The 20,994-nt window shown below is 41.8% G+C and overlaps 2 protein-coding genes across 7 annotated transcripts in view; one reads left to right on the forward strand and one right to left on the reverse strand.

The window, feature by feature from the left end:
* Positions 1-13,039, forward strand: part of TMEM116 (transmembrane protein 116) — a 119,101-nt gene extending 106,062 nt beyond the window's left edge. For both annotated transcript variants that reach the window (XR_011250000.1, XR_011249999.1), the window contains exon 12: positions 12,956-13,039. The gene's annotated coding sequence lies outside the window, so the exon portion shown is untranslated. The remainder of the gene's footprint in view (positions 1-12,955) is intronic.
* MAPKAPK5 (MAPK activated protein kinase 5) overlaps positions 1-19,887 on the reverse strand; it is a 33,011-nt gene extending 13,124 nt beyond the window's left edge. For 4 of the 5 annotated variants that reach the window (XM_069558146.1, XM_069558145.1, XM_069558147.1 and 1 more), the window contains exons 1-8: positions 19,105-19,887; positions 13,949-14,022; positions 13,280-13,355; positions 12,392-12,489; positions 10,876-10,984; positions 9,336-9,425; positions 8,469-8,564; positions 1,587-1,667 (exon numbers count right to left, since the gene is read on the reverse strand). In XM_069558146.1, the coding sequence (XP_069414247.1) occupies positions 1,587-1,667; positions 8,469-8,564; positions 9,336-9,425; positions 10,876-10,984; positions 12,392-12,489; positions 13,280-13,355; positions 13,949-14,022; positions 19,105-19,140 (660 nt within the window). In that variant the 5' untranslated portion in view covers positions 19,141-19,887. The remainder of the gene's footprint in view (positions 1-1,586; positions 1,668-8,468; positions 8,565-9,335; positions 9,426-10,875; positions 10,985-12,391; positions 12,490-13,279; positions 13,356-13,948; positions 14,023-19,104) is intronic. The other variant, XM_069558148.1, reaches the window with a different exon arrangement.
* Positions 19,888-20,994: the final 1,107 nt, after the last annotated feature.

A 20,994-nucleotide genomic window follows, 5' to 3' on the forward strand; every position in this document is an offset into this window, starting at 1 on the left:
GCATCATCCTACTAATAGAGATTCATAAACGACATGGCCCATGCTGTAAAACAATTATAAAATCATAGAGGTGAAAAGAAATCTTAAAAATTCAAATGTGGAAAATAAGTTCCCATGAGAAACTGGTGCTACAGAGATCTTGTCACATCTAGGGTCATCTGTCAAGAGTGGAACTAAGCACACCAACCAACAACATGCAGCAGACTGGGGCTGGAGTCACTGCAAGCATCCTGCCTCTTTTTTTTTTTTTAATTAAGATTGATGTAATTAGTTTTTTAAAATTTAACTACCTCTTATTACATTATTTTTCTTTAAATTACTTGCAAATGAAGCATTCAGTGTTCACTCAGTTGCCAATGTAAAGATTATAACTAGATGAATATATATACACATTCAAAAATTATTATGAGCTTATTATTTTAATATATTATTCATCTGTGGAGTGTAAATTTTATGGATGCCAAGCAAATTTACAAACACCACTAGATTCACAAAACAAGAGTAGGAAGAGGAGAAAAAAATAGTACTGGGAAATAATGTATCACACAAGAATCCATTGTATTCATGCTGAGAATATTGTATCAAGTAAATTCCGATCTCTGTTAGCTAAGTGTTTTTACCACTCAATTCCTGCCCACTGTGGGAAGCAGGAAGCAGTTTCTAACTGATAACTATCATCAGCCTAGCCCTCACTTCCAACCTTCACTACATAAGGACATAGCAGCCTATAGTTTGTAGAGCAAGAAGGTGTGGAACAGTAAGTACTTACTTGGGGACTGAACAGGGTTAATCATGAAAGCAGAGTGTAGAGTTCCAGTCACGTTGGGCCAGTGCCGAGTGGAGGGTGCTGAGAGCCACAGGAGCCTGTGTGCCCTCTGATACATGTGTCTGCGTGTGTCTGTGCATGTGCGTGTGGTAGGAATGTGGGGGCCCTCTAGGGTGTGTGACCAGGAGGAGCTGGCCTGCCCTTTTGCCATCCTCAGCTCCCTCCCTGTCATCTGTATCTCCCTGAGTCCCCAAGCAGCATCATTCTTTTTTGATCCACTCTGTGACTCCAGGATCTCTAGGACTTGTTTCAAGAGGCCTTAAGCCTCTTATACTTTAGAACAGAGAGGCCTGATGTGTAGGCTACAGGTAACAACGGTGATAGGAACAGGTACCACTCAGGACACTTGCCTTGTGTGTTAGACACTGTTCTAAGTTGGGTATTTTATGGGGTTAGAAAGAATGGCACCATAAATGGCCAAGGAATATTCTGTGAAATGGCCTCCACCTCAAAAAAGCAGGACAAACGTATCTTTTAAATGTGATCAGTGGACTGTACAGCTAGTCAAATAAATAACCTCCAGGTGACCACAGCCTTGGTTCCTGCTGCAAAACCTGAACTGGTATGAATCTTACTTCATCAGACAGAAACTTGAATTTCAAATACTCTTCTGCATAGATAGCTTCTTTCAGCTTCTCAGGCGGCAATATAATATCAAGGAATAAAAAGAGAATCTGCTACCTTCCCAAAAGACCACAAACACCACACAGGAGAATACAGGCTTCACCCAAGGGGTAGAGATTAGTTTTTCTTCTCCTACCTTGTTATAAGTGTAGGGTGTTGGCGAGGTAGGTATGATGCCAGATTTCTCCTTCTGATGCCTTCTCTGGGCTTCCAGTACCTGTCAGAGTCACACCAAAGGGGACAATTTACTGAACCTCACATCAGTGACCTGCAGCTTGAGACAGACTGCTATGTTAGAAGGCTGAAGAGGGTAGCCACTGGCAGTTAACAATCAACAATTTTTTAAAATTCTAAATACTTTCAAAAGCCTTTTTTTCTCTCTTACTATCAGCAACTTATCAGTATTTGCCTAGGTCAAGGACGTGAAGATTCAGTCCCTGAAGGAGATTTACTTCTTCCTGAGATTACTTTTCCCTAGGGGCGTCTCTTAAGGCCTCGGCAAGCAGTGAACAAGCAGACTTGCTGGTCGGTGGCTCAGGCTCAAGGTATCTGCTGCCATGAAGCACTGTGATCGTCACACAGGTCTGGGTGCTAAGTGCTGCACGGAGGTAACCGCTGCCATCCTTGGGGCCACCACTGCGGCCCAGCTCTCCACTGCCACGGGGATTACGGCTCCTGGGGACACAAGACTAAAGAACCCCACAGGGTTCCGTGACGAAGACACGATCCTGCAGCTCCCTGCCAGTAGGTGTCATCGTTGTACCCAGACACACTGCTGCTGCCTGGGACTTCGTGGCCATAGGACCACGCTGCTGACAGCAGGCACTGAAAACTGTCACACCTTGGCCAGGGGCCACACTGCCACCTTGGGCAACCTTGCCTAGGCCACCTCTGATGCCACCTCTAAGGCCTACAGCTATCTTACACCTGACCTCTTGAAGGTGACAGTGCTCACTAAAGTACCCTATCAGGAATTCACTGACTATCTTGTAAAGACCAACACTACCGTCTCTGTGGAGAAAGGACCCGGGCTCATGTTCTCACACAAGAATAATAAAGTGAATTAATTAAACCTAAAAAAGAAAATACCACTTATTACAGCATTAAAAATATTAAGGATAAATCTAAAAAGAGATGTGAAAGATTACACTGAAAACCAGACAGATTGCTGAGCAAAACCAAAGACAAAAATAAATGGAATATAGCCTGCTTATGGGTCAGAAGGCTTGATGCTGTTATATTGTCAGTACTCCCATACTGAACTATATGTTTCAAACAACACTAGTCAAAATTCCAGCACACTTTCTTGTAAAAATCAACAGCCAAGTCTAAAGTTCATATGGAAATGCAAAGAAATTTGAATAGCCAAAATAACTATGAAAAAGAACAAAGTCAGAGGGCTAAAACTACCTCATGTCAAAAGTTATTAAAAAGTGTCAATAATCAAAACAGTATATGATATTGGTATAAAGACCAATCAATGGAACAGAGTAGAACAATCCAAAAATAAACCCACACATATACATTCAACTGGTTTTTGACAAAGGCTGAGAAGCAATGCAGTGGAGAAAAGATAGCTTTTCAGCAAATATATAGGAACAACTAGATATCCAAATGCTTTTAAAAAATGAACTTGGATCTATACCTCACATCTTATACAAAAATTAAGTCAAAATGGATCACAGACCTAAATGTAAAGCTTAAAATTACAAAACTTATAGTAGAAAATCTTTGTGATCTTGGGTTAGACAAAGATCTCTTAGATAGAAAACCAAAAGCAGAACCCATGAAAATTTTTTAAAAGTTAACAAATTGGTCTTCACACCAAAATGAAAGACACTGTTACCACCTCACACCAGTCGGAACGGCCATCATCAAAAAATTTACAAATAATAAATGCTGGGGAGGGTATGGAGAAAAGGGAACCCTCTGACACTGTTGGTGGAACATAAATTGATGCGGCCACTATGGAAAATAGTATGGAGGCTCCTTAAAAAACTAGAAATAGACCTATCATATGACCCAGTGACCCCACTCCTGGGCATATGTCCAGAAAGGATGATATGTGTATATGTGTATAACTGAATCACTTTGCTATATGCCTCAAACATTGTAAATCAACTATACTTCAATTTAAAGAAAAAAGAAAAAGCCACAGACTGGAAGAAAATCTTTCCAAAGCATGTATCTGATAAAGGACTTATAGCCAAAACATATTTTTTAAAAAGCTCTCAAATTCAGCAAGAAAATAATCCAATTTAAAATATGGGGAAAACATCTGAATATATACTTTGAAGAAAATATACAGACAGCAAAGAAGCACAATAGATGCTCAACATCAGTAGCTATTAGGGAAAAGCAAATTGAAACCACAGTGAAATACCTCTACAAAGTCAGTTAAATGGCTAAAATTAAAGACTATCCATGCCAAATGCCAGTAAGAATGTGGAGAGCCCTGAAGCTTTCTAATTGGGAATGTAAAATTGAACGACTACTTTGGAAAACAAAGTGGCAATTTCTAAATTAAGATAAACACATCCAACATATGATAGAGCTATTCCACTCTAGATATTTACCAAAGAGAAAAGTAAATAAAGTGTCCATACAAAAACTTGTGCACAAATGTTTATAAGCAAGCAGGCTTATTTTTAACAGCCAAAATTTGAAAACAACCCATCAATAGATGAGTAGATAAACAAACCATGGTATATCCACATCATGGAATACCTTCCAGCAGTAAAATTAAAGAACTATTGACATATGAATAACATAGGTAAATAAACATAATTTTGCTGAGTAAAAGAAACTGCGCACACCCACCCCCCGCAAAAAAAACACCATACGATGTGCTGACTGACCGACTGACTGAAGTCGCTCAGTCGTGTCTGACTCTTTGCGACCCCATAGACTGTAGCCGACCAGGCTCCTCTACCCATGGGATTCTCCAGGCAATAGTACTGGAGTGGATTGCCATTTCCTTCTCCAGGGGATCTTCCTAACCCAGGGCTCGAACCCGGGTCTCCCGCATTGTAGACAGACGCTTTACTGTCTGAGCCACCAGGGAAGTCACTTCTATATATAAATCTAGAGGAAATAAAAACTAATCACAAAAGGTCAAAAGATTTGTACCATACTTCAAAACAGAATGTCGTACCCATATTTCACAACAGAATAGCCAATAGACACATGAAAAAATATTCCTCAACAGTAGCCATGAGGAAAATGCTGTAATTAAATCCATAACGAAATAACACTAAATACCTACTAGAATGACTAAGATTATAAATACTAACAAACTTGAGTTAGAGATAAGAAAGGCACAACCATTTTGAAAAAAGATTTTACCTAAAGGGGAAGGGCATGTCTCCTCAAACCTGTAAATGAACATTCCCAGGACCATCACCCTAATACCAAAACCTGACAAAGATGCCACAAAAAAGAAAACTACAGGCCAATATCACTGATGAACATAGATGCAAAATCCTTAACAAAATTCTAGCAATCAGAATCCAACAACACATTAAAAAGATCATACACCACGACCAAGTGGGCTTTATCCCAGGGATGCAAGGATTCTTCAATATCCGCAAATCAATCAATGTAATTCACCACATTAACAAACTGAAAAATAAAAGCCATATGATTATCTCAATAGATGCAGGGAAAGCCTTTGACAAAATTCAACATCCATTTATGATAAAAACTCTTCAGAAAGCAGGAATAGAAGGAACATACCTCAACATAATAAAAGCTATATATGACAAACCCACCGCAAACATTATCCTCAATGGTGAAAAATTGAAAGCATTTCCCCTAAAGTCAGGAACAAGACAAGGGTGCCCACTTTCACCGCTACTATTCAACATAGTTCTGGAAGTTTTGGCCACAGCAATCACAGCAGAAAAAGAAATAAAAGGAATCCAATTGGAAAAGAAGAAGTAAAACTCTCACTGTTTGCAGATGACATGATCCTCTACATAGAAAACCCTAAAGACTCCACCAGAAAATTACTAGAGCTAATCAATGAATATAGTAAAGTTGCAGGATATAAAATGAACACACAGAAATCCCTTGCATTCCTATACACTAATAATGAGAAAATAGAAAGTGAAATTAAGGAAACAATTCCATTCACCATTTCAACAAAAAGAATAAAATACTTAGGAATATATATACCTAAAGAAACAAAAGACCTATATATAGAAAACTATGAAACACTGGCAAAAGAAATCAAAGAGGACACTAATAGATGGAGAAATATACCGTGTTCATGGATCGGAAGAATCAATATAGTGAAAATGAGTATACTACCCAAAGCAATTATAGAGTCAACACAATCCCTATCAAGCTACCAACAGTATTTTTCACAGAGCTAGAACAAATAATTTCACAATTTGTATGAAAATACAAAAAACCTCGAATAGCCAAAGCAATCTTGAGAAAGAAGAATGGAACTGGAGGAATCAACCTGCCTGACTTCAGGCTCTACTACAAAACCACAGTCATTAAGACAGTATGGTACTGGCACAAAGATAGAAATATAGATCAATGGAACAAAATAGAAAGCCCAGAGATAAATCCACACACCTATGGACACCTTATCTTTGACAAAGGAGGCAAGAATATACAATGGATTAAAGACAATCTATTTAACAAGTGGTGCTGGGAAAACTGGTCAACCACTTGTAAAAGAATGAAACTAGATCACTTTCTAACACCATATACAAAAATAAACTCAAAATGGATTAAAGATCTAAACATAAGACCAGAAACTAGAAAACTCTTAGAGGAGAACATAGGCAAAACACTCTCCGACATAAATCACAGCAGGATCCTCTATGACCCACCTCCCAGAATACTGGAAATAAAAGCAAAAATAAACAAACGGGACCTAATTAAAATTAAAAGCTTCTGCACAACAAAGGAAACTATAAGCAAGGTGAAAAGAGCCTTCGGAATGGGAGAAAATAATAGTAAATGAAGCAGCTGACAAACAACTAATCTCAAAAATATACAAGCAACTCCTGCAGCTCAATTCCAGAAAAACAAACGACCCAATCAAAAAATGGGCCAAAGAACTAAATAGACATTTCTTCAAAGAAGACATACAGATGGCTAACAAACACATGAAAAGATGCTCAACATCACTCATTATCAGAGAAATGCAAATCAAAACCACAATGAGGTACCATTTCATGCCAGTCAGAATGGCTGCAATCCAAAAGTCTACAAGCAATAAATGCTGGAGAGGGCATGGAGAAAAGGGAACCCTTGTACACTGTTGGTGGGAATGCAAACTAGTACAGCCACTATGGAGAACAGTGTGGAGATTCCTTAAAAAACTGGAAATAGAACTGCCTTATGACCCAGCAATCCCACTGCTGGGCATACACACCAAGGAAACCAGAATTGAAAGAGACACGTGTATCCCAACGTTCATTGCAGCACTGTTTATAATAGCCAGGACAGGGAAACAACCTAGATGTCCATCAGCAGATGAATGAATAAGAAAGCTGTGGTACATATACACAATGGAGTATTACTCAGCCATTAAAAAGAATACATTTGAATCAGTTCTAATGAGGTGGATGAAACTGGAGCCGATTATACAGAGTGAAGTAAGCCAGAAAGAAAAACACCAATACAGTATACTGATGCATATATATGGAATTTAGAAAGATGGTAACGATAACCCTGTATGCGAGACAGCAAAAGAGACACAGATGTATAGAACAGTCTTTTGGACTCTGTGGGAGAGGGCGAGGGTGGGATGATTTGGGAGAATGGCATTGAAACATGTATAATATCATATAAGAAATGAATTGCCAGTCTAGGTTCGATGCAGGGTGCAGGATGCTTGGGGCTGGTGCACTGGGATGACCCGGAGGGATGGTGTTGGGGGGGAGGTGGGAGGGGGGTTCGGGATTGGGAACATGTGTACACCTGTGGCGGATTCATGACGATATGTGGCAAAACCAATACAATATTGTAAATTAAAAAAATAAGAAGAAGAAAGAAAGAAAAAAAAAAAAAACAGGAGACAACCCTAAATGGCCACCACTCAGTGAACAGATAAAACAAATGTGGCTTAGTCATATGATGGAATACTACTCAGCCATAGAAAGGAACTAATTACTGATACACACAGCAACATGGATGAATCTCAAAAACATGCTGAGTTAGGAAACAGGCATAACTGTGAGTGGGCAGAAATCTCTCATCTGTGTTTTACTAAGAATAGCTCCTCAGTATGGATCTTTATGTCCAGACATGAGGACATGCTACTCACAGGTTCCAGCCCCAACCAGAAACTCATGAAAGCTCAAGGCGAAGAAGTGAAGAAGGTCCCAAGGTTGAAGAAGTGAAACACGAAAGGTACAGGATTTCCATTCTAATGAAATTCTGCAACAGGCAAAACTAACCAATAATGACAGAAAGTAGATCTGTGGTTTTAATTAAGGGGATTAAGTTGGGAGCAGAATGACTGCAAAGGCACACAAGATGGTTTTTGAAGTAATAGAACTGTTTTACATCTTGATTTTGGCAAGGTCCATGCAGAAGTATCCACCAGCACTCATCAAATTACACTTAGAAAATGTAGTTGCTCAGTCGTGTCCAACTCTTTGCTACCCCGTGGAGTATAGCCCACCAGGCTCCTTTGTCCATGGGATTTTCCAGGCAAGAATACTGGAGTGGGGTGCCATTTCCTTCTCCAGGGGATCTTCCCAACCCAGGGATCAAACCCAGGTCTCCCACATTGCAGGCAGATGCTTTAACCTCTGAGCCACCAGCGAAGCCCAGGGTAGAAGTATTTTTACAGTATACTAATCATACCTCAATAAGGTTGTTGTTAAAAGAATAAAATGCCTATACAAAATTAAGCAGCCTATGGGTTTCTGAAGCTGAGTTCTCCCCTTTCCATTTGTAATATATGCCCACTCATGCTGTAGAATGGAAGAAATACGAGTCTACAGGTAGCCTGGTGATACATCCTATGGAAGAAACAGCACATGCTTACCTGAGGTGCTACATAATATGGGGTAAACTGAGGCGTCATCAAGTCACCTTGGTCAATTTTGGCAAATCCAAAGTCACACAACTTCACTGGGGCATCCTGAAATCAAACAAATGGGAATCACTGCCCCAGAGTTCTCAGAAAATGTTAAAGGAAAATCCAGGTGTAAGACATGTTGCCTTGAGCTTTCATGAGTTTCTGGTTGGGACTGGAACCTCTGAGTAGCATGTCCTCATGTCTGGACATAAAGATCCATATTGAGGAGCTATTCTTAGTAAAACACAGATGAGAGATTTCTGCCCACTCACAGTTATACCTGTTTCCTAACTTGTAAAGGCAGCACTCAAACCAAGATATTAGTCGCAGGTACCCTGATTCTGTCTATTGTGCATCATCTCTCATCAGTCTAGAGCGCTGCTTCACCCTTAACGTCAGCTTCATGATAGCCAGTCAGTAATCTGTAATCTAGTAGGACATAGCGCATGGGGCATGGGTTGGGGCTGGAGAGGAAAACACCTTATCGGGATTAACTGTAAACACAACCATTAAGTTTCAAGGTAACATATAACAGCATAAAGATTCCTGCCCCTTCCCAAAGTCCTTCCAAATGATATCCCAAATCTTAAGTCTGTACAAACATGTATCAGTATCATCCAAAACGACTGATATCAGGAGTATGGTAAAATTTCTCTTGAGCCTCTCGCAAGGGAACAGATGGGGAAAGTAAGCTGCCAGAAGCACTCTGGCCTAAAGCTTCTTCAACATGGATTCAGAGCACTCCAAACATATACACACCAACACACCTGCACACCACTCCTGAACTATGTTGGGAGTAGCGGCACTGAAATACAGAAAAGCAAGTAATCTCACCAAAGAGTTATCCTTGAAGAGCAGATTTTCAGGCTTGAGGTCTCTGTGGGCGATGTTTAACAAGTGACAGTGCTGTAGAGCCAAAGCTATCTGGAAAAGGACATAATGGAGCAACCGTATCTTAGAAGAGATTATTCTTGAATTCCCCCGGCTTAGAAAACTCAGGATGTTAAAAAATGACCCTTATTAAGTCAATTAACACTGTGGTCAGATTTCAGCTTTACAGCAGAAATGAAGTAAGACTTCACATACCAAGAAATAGAAATGAAGTAAGCTTCATTTAATAGCAACCTATATTTTGTTCAACAAAAAGAAAAATACAACAGGAAAATAATTCTTTGTCAGAATAAACTGATGGTTAAATCCTATATTAAATGGGAAAAACAAAATACTTCCACTTCCACTAATGTGAGATGTAACAAGCACTGCAGAGCAAACAGTGGGCCAGGCAGTCTTCAACAGGCCTGCGTTTCCCCAGCGGGGCAGTAGCACTAACGCCTGGCTCAAGAGAGACCTGCGGTCTTCAGGGAGCAGGACTTGAAGTTCTGCCTTCAAAAACAAAAGAAAGCAGCTGAATGGATGTTTCCACCTGATGCTCCAATCTGCTCATCACACTGGTTGAAAATGTTGTCTCTTTTGGTGGCTTTAAAGGGGTCTTGTTTTACAGATTATTAGAGCTCATCCTTTAGTCCTAATGTTTGAAAAACACAAGCTATAATTTTTAAAAATCAAATAGAACAGATTGCACCTGTTCTTTAACACTCTGTGTGGAACTGTCTTGGCATTCTGAAGAGCGCTTCCTCCCTACCAGAAAGGAGGCCTCAAAAAATGCTTGAGGCTCACAGAAAATTTGGAAGAATTTTTCTTTAAGAACCAACTGGGCCATATGTCATGCTTCTTTGCTTTGCTTGCTTGGCCTAAAGAGAAACCTTGAGGGTTTGGCTTTCCATCTCCTCATGAGGTTATTTCCAGTCAGATTCCTAGTATTGTTTATGAAAAGATCATACCTCTAGCAATAAAATGTGACGTCAGAATAGAAAGAACATATAACCAGGAATACCCCCAGAATTACAAAGACCTTAGAATACTTGTTAAAATCTGATGAGAGAAAAGTGACTCAGGAGCAAAAAGTATCCTAAATACAATTGTCTTAGAATGTGTTTCCATACCACACAGTCCTTCAGGTAGTACCAGCAGCATTTTATCTCAAAGTCCAATAACAGTGGCTTGGAAGCTACATGCCTAAAGATTATCTACCATATAAAAAGGAGTAAAGACTACCTTCCTTGCAGAGTTTATTTAAATCTTATGATAAGCAAACAATTGACAGCCACTGAAGAGTACACCTCCCTCCCCAAAGCAGAAAAGGGGCTCACATTCCTCCTGTCGAGGCATCTTTTCTAATTACATAACAAAGCAGGCAATGAGAGATCAAATAGAGCTTTTCTCCAAGCTTTCTTTTATCCCCCCCACCCCCAGTGAAATTGTGCTTCTTAACCAACACTGTTGGCAGTTTGATTGGTACCCGGGGTCAACTTGCCTGCTTTGTTACTTGGCTGGCTTGCTTCTCTGTAAAGTGCCGGTGCTGGCTGATTCTGTGAAATAGCTCTCCCCCTTCCATCATCTCCATTACAATTAAGAGCCGAGCCCTGTTTGAAAGCATTTGATTTTGTTAAGTTAAAAAAAAAAAAAAACAACTGAACCATCAAGTAGCTAGATACTTCATCTACAAAATGTGTCCTAAGTCTAGTCCTACCAGTCCCTTTGAGCTGGATCCCCTGTCACTACCAGCTGGACACTATGAATAAGGACTATCCCTGACCTAAAGGTTTCTAAGATGCTAAAGGAAAGTAAAAGAATTAGTTTTGAAGACAATGGTCCTTTTGAAGATTCTATACATGTATATATATTTTAGGGAAGCTATACTGAAAGCGTATTGAAAACAGAATACGACTTTGTATAGGCTGGGCTGTCTTCGTTATTTATTCGTGGGGGGGGGCGTGGTGTGTACACGCACATTGTGTGTATATGTGTGTGTGTTGCGGGGGGGCATGCTGTGTGCACACACATTCTCCCCCGCCTCATCTCTACTCTCTACCCCTACTCCACTAGTTTTCCATATGACCCACAGCATGCCCAGCAAGATAGGGTTAAAGAGCTACTAGATAAAAGCAAAAATTCTTATGTTGTCAAAAAAAAAAAAAATCTGCATTTTGGTTACCATTCTTTAATATAAATGCTTCCACCTTCCATCCAAATGCTTTCACCAACAGAGCACAATTTTAAGAATAATCATTTGATTTCCCATTTTTCTTTACAAATTCATATTTTTCCACCTGGAAAACTCCTACACATCTCCTTCAAGTCCAAGCCCCAAAACAACCACGCTAAGACACCTCACCTCCCCAGCCTACAGACAGCAGCTTTCCTCCTTTGTAAGCTCAAAATATTTTATGCATGCCTGTCCTTGGTCCCTACCACACTGCTAGAATGACAGGTTTACATCGCAGTCCCCTTGGTATTGAACTCCCTGGAAAAGAATTAGAATGACACCCAATGGTGTCACACTCAATGGGCTTCCCAAGCATTTGGAGGCTAAAGGAATGACATTGATCTCTCCCTTTAAAAGGAACACCAGACTAAGCAATAAAGGCCTTTTGCCATATCAGCTTCAGACACTGCCTAGAATATTTGGTCCCCTTTTCTCATTTGAAATAGAATCTATTTAAACTCCACGTGACACGCTTTTTCAAAAGAGAAAGTAATCACATATAATCGGGGGTAGCGGGGACAGGAGAGTGGGTGAAGTACAGATGAAGCAAGACTGGCAAGGAGTTAATAAATGCTGAGGATAAGTGATGGGCACTTGGGGATTCAGTATGTAATTCTTTTACAAATGTTTGAAAATATCCAAAATAAAAAGTAAAGGAGAGAAGAAAAAGAACAAAGGAAGGGAGGGGAGGGTAGAGAAAGAGAGCACAAAAGAGGAGATGCCACTAGGCCTTGGCTTACCCATGGAGAGGTGAGCAGGTGACAGTGACCCTGTGTAGTCTTACCTGGGGCTGGACTCATGAGGAAACTGTACACTGTTAGCAAACACTTCAATAATCTGAACTATATTTGGGTGTGTGGCACACATCATGTGCAGACGTACCTTAAAGAAGAACAGAGGAAATGTTTCTGTACATAGGGGAGGCCAACATTTTCTCTCCGAACTCCCCCACCCTGCCAAAAGTGACCACACTAGGCCCGGACATGAGCCTATTATGTAAAAAAACCTGATCATCTGGAATGACATTTAAAAAAAACTGTTTTCATATACACATTACCTCCTTAATGCTCTTTCCATGAAATAAAGAAAACCTTACCAACAGATGTATTTTCTCTGTCCTATTACCAAATGGAAAATTCATCTTATTTCAGAAATTATTCATATATCTCTAAGCAAAAGAATAAGTCCTTCATTGCATATAATTAACATGTCATCACCACATCCAAATAATTTTAAACAAATGTCTATTATTGAAAAACTAGAAACATAACTTCAGAGTTCTGCAGCACCTTTTCAATATATCATTCAATAGAACCTTCCTCATACTATTCTATCTCCACCCTTTTAGGACCTTTTCCAATAAGTAAAAGCTAAAGTAAACCTGACTACTTCAGAGTTACAAGAATCACATTAATTGAAAAAGAACAAGAAAGAAGTGGTTTGAAAGGAAGCAAGACTCTACTCATAGCTTTTGGTATTGATGGATGAAGGATTGCTTTATAATAACAACATGAATAGGGAAAAGTAAGTATGAACATAAAAAGAGTAAGTATGAACATAAGATTCTTTGTGCATCTCTGTATTCTCTCTCGGAAGCTGCCTTACTTGTAAAAAGAATAAATTCTTAGGCACTTCGAATATTTAGGCAAGTCAAGGGAATAAAGGCTCATACCTCATTTCTAGCTTTTGGACGATCAAAAAGAATTTTCAGTGCAAACCGTTCTTGGGTTGATTTCTTCACACAGACTCTAGATTTGAAAGAAAAAAATTCAATCAAAAATCATCTATGTTACCGTAAAAAACTAACCTAACAAGCTGTTCTTTGAGAACTGTACTTCTAATCAAAAATATATCCAGGCACATCAGAACAAACTTGCCCCTAGGACTAGCAGATGGAAAGGCAGAAAGAGGCATCTCACCCAACCTCCACAGGCCTCAGACACAGGAAATCAACTTGAGGGTGGTCAAGAAAGAAGAAATGGCCTCTGCTGGTGACAAGTGACTCACACAGTGGCTCCCTGGTATCAACATCTTAAATGATCCTGTCACAGACCATGTCACCATAAATATATTTCTCCGTGGATGAGAAAAAGCCTATCATAAATACCTCCACTTGTTAAATTAAGGCTATTTCACAAATCTGGAACACGTAATGCTTCTAACTTTATGTGTATTTATGAACGGCCCTTTTTAGAACAGTTTTGTCATGGTCTGCAGCCCACTCCAGTGTTCTTGCCTGGAGAATCCCAGGGATGGCGGAGCCTGGTGGGCTGCCATCTATGGGGTCTCACAGAGTTGGACACGACTGAAGTGACTTAGCAGTAGCACATGGGTCTCTTACCTAACTGGACCACTAATTCCAGCTCCCAGCTTCTGAGTCCAATTGATATTGTATTCTTCTAAAATGGAGCTTTCCTGTTAAAATAAAAAGGGAGGAGGCAGAGAATGATTCTCCAATTAAAAAGTTGAACAGTTAAGCAGAGGTGGAACAGCGGAAGACCTTAACAGCTCAATATCTTATTGATACCTTCTGAAAGAAGCTGATAAGTAAAGCTTTGTTGAAGAGCTATGTTATTAGACATTTCACCTAAGTGACTAGGCTAGGCCTTGTTTTCCAACAAGAGAAGGCAAAAAACTTGGGGATGAAAAGAAATTCTTCAGCTCTTCTTCAAGATCCATGTGAGTCAATCCTCGTTGCTGGTTTTGGGGTGTTTTCGTTGTCATTTTTTCTTCTTGAGTGTGTGGAAGATACCCTTTCAAAACTACTAAGGACTTATTTCCTCAAATGGTCAAGTGGATTTTCTGAGATTCTAGAAAGACTGGTCTTATAAATGCTGCTATGCCACAGAGGCCTATATCCTTAACAAATTGATCAAATTGGAATAACTGAATAAACTGAAACTTATTAAGTTCAAATAAAATAACAGTAAATATCATATTTATCTCGTTTTCAAGTGTTATTTTGAACACAAAGACATACATTCGTTGTGTAACTATATTCTTTATAGTTTTTAAAAAATAGATTCCAGTAGCTTTCCATAGTTCCATATAGAGCCTCTACAGCTTAAAGTTTTTATGGAATTACTGTGTAGTCACTATACACTGGGATTTCCCAGGTGGCTCAGTGGGTAAAGAATCTGCCTGCAATGCAGGAGACGCAGGCAGACATGACTTCAACCCCTGGGTTGGGAAGACTCCCTGGAGGAAGTCATCGCAACCCACTCCAGTATTCTTGCCTAGAGAATCCCATGGACAGAGGAGCATGGCGGGCCATAGTCTACAGGGTCGCAGAATCAGACACAACTGAAGCAGTTGAGCGAGCATGCCCGCACACTATACTGAGCTTCTGTTGCTATGTTTTTAGGCAAGGAAGTCATACATTTAAACTGTGGTACAGTAAAATTCATTTTTCAGGGTTCCATGGGCAGTACTGGAAACTAACCTTGAGAAATTAGGCCAAAACTCATGAGACTTTCAAACTGTTTTGTTGCAATGAAAATCTGATAGACTACAGTTAGCAACAGAATTCTGACTCCCAGGGATAGCAACAGGACATCTGTCCATGTAACACAAACTCACTGAGCAATTAGGAAGTGCCAGACACCAGGCTAAGTTCAGAGATGAAAACAGAGCTTCTATCCAGTGAATATATAAATGTGTAAAACAAGCTGAGAATAGTCTTCATCTCCACACCTTTCTGCTGCCAGTTTTTTTCTTTAACACTTATTTAGTTGCAGCGGATCTTAGCTGCAGCGCACACAATCTTCCATCTTCACTGCTGCATGTGGGATTCACAGAATCCCTGTTAAAATCCCAACACACTTTTTTTTTTTTTGGTAGAAACTGACAAGCTGATTCTAAAATTTATTTGGAAATACAAAGAACTTAAATAGCCAACTTAATTTTGAAATAGTAAAACCAAGATGGTTCTCATGCTACTCAATTTGAAAACTTACTCTAAAGCTTCAGTAATCACATCAGTGTGGCACTGGCCCAGATAGTCATGTGGATCAATGAAACAGAAAAGGGAATTAAAAAAAAAAATAAAATCGAAAGAATGAACACAAGAGAATCCAAAAAGTAAACTCATACACTTATGATCAACTGATTATCAACAAACGTGGTTCAACAAGGGAAAGAAAATATTTTGAACAAATGAGCCTAGAACAATTCCACTTTGGAAAAGTTCTACAGCTTCTTAAAGAGTTACTATACTATCCAGTAATTCTGCACCTAGTTATTTCCCCAGAAGAAATGAAACATTATGTTCACACAAACACTTGTATGGACAAGTTTTATTGATCATTTTGTTTATAATAGCTAAAAACTGGAAACAATCCAAGTGCCCATAAAGAGATTCCTCAAGAATAAAAAGGAGTGAACTACTAATGCATACACTAACATGAATGAAAAGTATAAAGAAGTCAAATACATAAGACTACAGGTATATAATTTCAATTATTTGGAATTTCCAGAGAAGGCAAAATAATAGTGACAGAAAGCAGATCAGTAAAGTTGTCTGGGGTGGGGAGTCAGTGTACAGGCTGACCACAGTGAGGCAGAATGAGCTCTCAAGGGAAGTGGGGAGTGTATGGAAAAATCCTAAAGCTGGGCAGTGAGGACAGACGCACAACTCTAAGGTTACTAAAAGTGACTAAATTAGATGCTTATCTTGGGTGACTTTATCATACGTGAATTATAACGGAAATTTTTTATGTTTCCTAAAACTACAGAAATGAATTTTTATTAAGTTCATCAAATATTAAAACCTGCCATATACAACAGAAAACAAATATGTAAGGCAATCTCTAATCCCATAATCCCCAAACGCTCATTATCCAGGTTTAGCTAAGTGACCTGGGAGTAGTGAAGTCATGGGCTATGGCAGGAGAGACAGAACTCAGAAGACAGAGCCAATGGTTGTAGCCAGCTGGCCTTATCCTGATATATTTAAGAGTAATAGGATAAGATCTGAAAGTCCAATCAGCCCATTCTCAGGTCACGAGGCAGCAGAAGTTTAAATGTTGCAGTGAAAACCCAGGAAAATAGCTTTTCCAGCTGAACTCTAGAGGTCTCAGTTCTCACCAAATGAAGGACAGCCTCAAAAAAACAGAACAAAGAATATAAGACACCACCACAGACCAAAAGTTTTAATTGATGTGATGCTGGCTTGCTTCCAAGGAGTGTATCCTATTCAGAACTGGTTGTTAGGTATTTTCAACTTCACTAATCTGTATTGGTTGAATACATACAATTGGAAGATTCACCAGTGATCTAATAAGTACAAGAAAAGCTAAAAAAAAAAAAAGTAAGAAAATCAGGTTAGACAACAGTGACCAACTGAGGAAAACTACATACAGTTCTTTCTGAACCATTCTTAAGTTGCTATGAGCTAATATCCATTGGGTTCTTACTAAATGTTAGGTATTATAAGCACATTTTAATTAAATGCTCAAAAAAAAAAAAAACAAACAAACCCTGAGCTGGGGAGTTTTATCCTCTTCCTATGGATGAAAAAACTAAGTGACAGAGAAGTAAAGTGACTTATTCAAGAACACAGCTAAATGAATGGCCAGGCTGAGATTTCAACTCATGAGTCAACCTGGAGAAACCACTATAACCACTAAGTAACACTGCTTCCCCGTTTATATATTTGCCCACTAGAACTATGTACCTCTCCTGCTCAAAACTCTCTCAGATTTCCCCTTCTACTCAGGGTCAAGCCAAAGTTCTTGCAGTGACCTCCTAGAGGCCCTATGTACTCTGGCTTCCAGCTACCTGGCTCCAACATAGTCTATACTAACCCACTGCCTTCCAGTCACCCTGTTGTTCCTGGGTCACAGGAGACCTGCACCTGCCTCAGGGCCTTTGCATCTTCTGTTCCCACTGCCTGTAATATTTTTCCCCAATACAGTGGAGGTTTGCCCCCTCATTCCCTTCAAAGCTTGATACAAATGTCACCTCCTCAGGAAGGCCTTCCCTGCCCACCCTTCCTAAAATAGCACTCTCCACCTTTCTTAATGTGTGCTCGGTCACTAAGTTGTGTCCAACTCTTTCACAACCCCATGAACTGTAGTCCATTAGGCTCCTCCGTCAATGGGATTTCCCAGGCAAGAATACTGCAGCGGCTTGCCATTTCCTCCTCCAGATCTTCCCAACCCAGGGATCGAACTGTGTCTTTTAATCATAATCATCTGACAATGTTTATTAACTAACTCCACTATCTAGACAGAAGATCTACAAAAGAGGGACATCTAGTGCCCAAGACAGCACCTTGCACAAAGCAAATAATACTAGCTGAATTTAAAACCCTGCCAAATGCCTTTTGATTCACAACCCAATCGTATAACTTTAGGCAATTCATGATGCTGTACCAATGAAATCCAAACCAAAAGAAAAAATATATATATCCATCAAAGCAGTCTTTTGGATCTTTTAATTCTATCATTTAAAATCTGATCTTTCTTAATGTGTATGTTGTCTTGATGCCTCCTTTTAAAAGGTGAATTTTCTTTGAAATGACCGATGACTTCTATAAATTTTTAACCCCCAAAATTGTTAGAAGTGGAAGTTCTTAATTAGTTATTGGTAGTAGTGATTGTGTCTTGATGGGGAAAATAACCCTGAGTTGCCTATCCCTCAAGGGAAAATGAAATTCCTAAATGCACAGATTTGACTTAGTACTGTAAAATAAGTAATACATATCAAACTTTAAGCTTCAGTGTTCAGTTTACATAAGAAACTTAATTTCCTCAATACAGCTGAATGGTAACTTTCTGACTCCTAGTGACTTACTGCCTCAATGTTCGCCTGTTTAAAAAAAAAAGTAAAAAGCGGGTTTTTTTTTTTTCAAAATGTGTCATTTTATTTGGGCCACTTTGGAACACACATATTTGCTTTTTTTTTTTTTTTGGTTAACAGAGCAGTACGTTACAGGACACCATTAGCTCCTCCTAAATAAACTCAACGCCCCCCAGGAGAAGAAGGAAAAGGAAACAGGAAAAGGGGAGGAACCACACGGAAAAGTGAAAACAACCTATTTGCCAAAGGGCAGGTTTTGTAAGGTGAAGCACCTGCTGAAACTGCAGATTTCAAACAAATCTGGAGCGAGGGGTAAGATCCAACTCGTTGCAGCAGATCACCTGAAAACAAATTCTGATGGTACTCGGAGAGTGATCGAATAGAGAGTAGCAGGGCGCCCTAAGTGCTACTCGCACCAAGTATAGCCACGCCACCCACCCTCCATCCTAGGGAAGTACAAATCACATCCCCGCTTTAAGCAGGTTAAGTCGGAGGGAGCCGGACGTCCCTCCCCTGCCCATTCCACAAACCCTTTGCCCTCAGCGCTGTAAAATGCAGTCCACGGAACCCAGAAGTTGGAACCCACGGAACTGAAAGCCAGAGTTGCTGGAATCTCTAAGTTCTCTCCGCTTTCTGAGGCTGAAGCCGAGAGGAATGCCAAAGAGACAAAGCGGGGAGGCATCTCCCCCAACTTACCTTGATGGCTTTCTCCATATCGCTCTCCTCCGACATGCTCCGCGGGGCCCGCAAGGCCGGGAGCAGCGGAGGCTGCGCAGCTGCCCGATCCCACCGCAGCCGGGGGAACAAGGGGCTCAGCGCTCGGGGCCCTGGGTCTCGGGGAGACGGGCAGCAGCCGCCCCCAGGGACCTGAGGGGACGAGGGCCCCGGCGCCGGCTCGGCTTCGGCAGGCGGCTCTAGGCTGGCGGCGGCAGCAGCAGCGGCCCCCGGGAACAAGTCTTTGTGCTGGGCCCCGCGCGGCCGCCTCCCGGCCTCATCCCCGGCCGGGGAGGCAGGCTCCCGGGGCAGGGCGAGGCGGGGAAGGCCCCGATCAGGGGCGCTGTGTCGGGGCCTCGCGGGGCCGCCGCTTAGGCCCGGGTTCGCCAGGTCCTGATGAGGAGCCTGCGCCTCCGCCTCCGCCGCCGGCACCGCCGCGAAGCCGAGGCCGAGCCCGCTGCCGCTGCTGCTGCTCCCGCTGCCGCTTCAGCACCACACATCGCCGGGACACCAGCGCCGGGCAGCCCGGCCGGCCGCCCGCCTGCCGGCGCTGTGCCCCGCCTGAGCTCCGGGCCGCCCCTCCTGTCGCCCGACTTCGTGTCCCCACGGCTCCACACGCCCGTCGGCGCGGTCCGCTGGGGTTTCCGAGCCGCCCCCGAACCAAGCAGTCGACTTGCAGGCATCCGCCAAGGCCTCCCCAAGGTGGCGCCACACCCAGGACAGGCCCCGGGGCCCTCCGCAGCGCTGGCGCCGAGCTGATGACGTAAAGGGGTCGCGGCCGGCGGGGCGGGGCTACGGGCCCTCACCAGCTGACTCTAGTGCCTGCGGGTGGCACTACAAACTAGTTTGTCTCTGCGCCGCGGGCAGGGCTTCTGGCGCGGGATCTACCCTACGGAAAGATCCGGAGATAAACGACTAGTGATAGAGGCGCGGAAACTGAGGCTCCGGGCGGGTCCGGCGGTAACAAGAGTTCTATATATAATAATAGCAACAATAGTTGTATATATACGGTGCGTTTACTTTACGTGCGGCTCTTTTCTTCCATTAGTTTCTCTCCTCTTTATAAATAGGCATTTGGCCCTTTGAGCTAAGTGTGTTCTTGTTCCCTGTTAACAGGTGAGTTAACTGAGGCAGTCGGAGAGCAAAACTCATTTGCGCACAGCTGCGGACAGCTGAGAAGTGGTCAAGTCGGAACTGGAACGCAGGTTTGTGCTCCTTACTCTACCAACACAGATGACTTTTTTTTTTTTTTTTTTTAATGCCTGGCTCGAGAAAACAAGTAATCAACGAAAGCCGGACGCTAAAGCCTTTGCCTGTCAGCATCCCATCTGCGGACCAAATGCTGAACTGGGTGCAGGCCCTCCCTCCCTGCAGCCCCTAGGCCCCGGCAGCGGGGAGCAGCCTACAGCTCAGGGGGTCGGCCTGGGGGCTCTGGAACCAACTGTGCCGCAGGGGCCCCCCAGATCTCTGACCCCAAGGCTCGTTCCGCTCCGCTCTTCCTCGTTGTGTCGGCATTTAGGCTGGGTATCTTTCCCTTTCGGAAAGTGGAGTAGCCAGCAAGTTCAGGCTCCCATAGCTCCGTGGGAGAGAGGAGGGCCTCACCAGATGCGGCTGCTCTTCTGCCAAACCTCTCCTGGGCAAGGGGACGGGCGGCTAGGGGTGGGGAAGAAGGGTGGAGAGGCCAGGCTATACCAACAGCCTATCAGAACCTTGCAGGAGCATTTGGTTAATCACCTCTTGATGGTTCTTCATTTGTTCACTTATTTACTGAGCACCACTGTGTGCCAGGCCTACTCGACCCTGGGGAAAAAGTAGAAAAAAAGACACAGTACCAGCACATGGATCTTTTTTTTTTTTTGAGAGAGAGCGAGA

Source organism: Ovis canadensis, chromosome 17, assembly GCF_042477335.2.
Source record: "Ovis canadensis isolate MfBH-ARS-UI-01 breed Bighorn chromosome 17, ARS-UI_OviCan_v2, whole genome shotgun sequence".
Taxonomy (NCBI): Eukaryota; Metazoa; Chordata; class Mammalia; order Artiodactyla; family Bovidae; genus Ovis; species Ovis canadensis.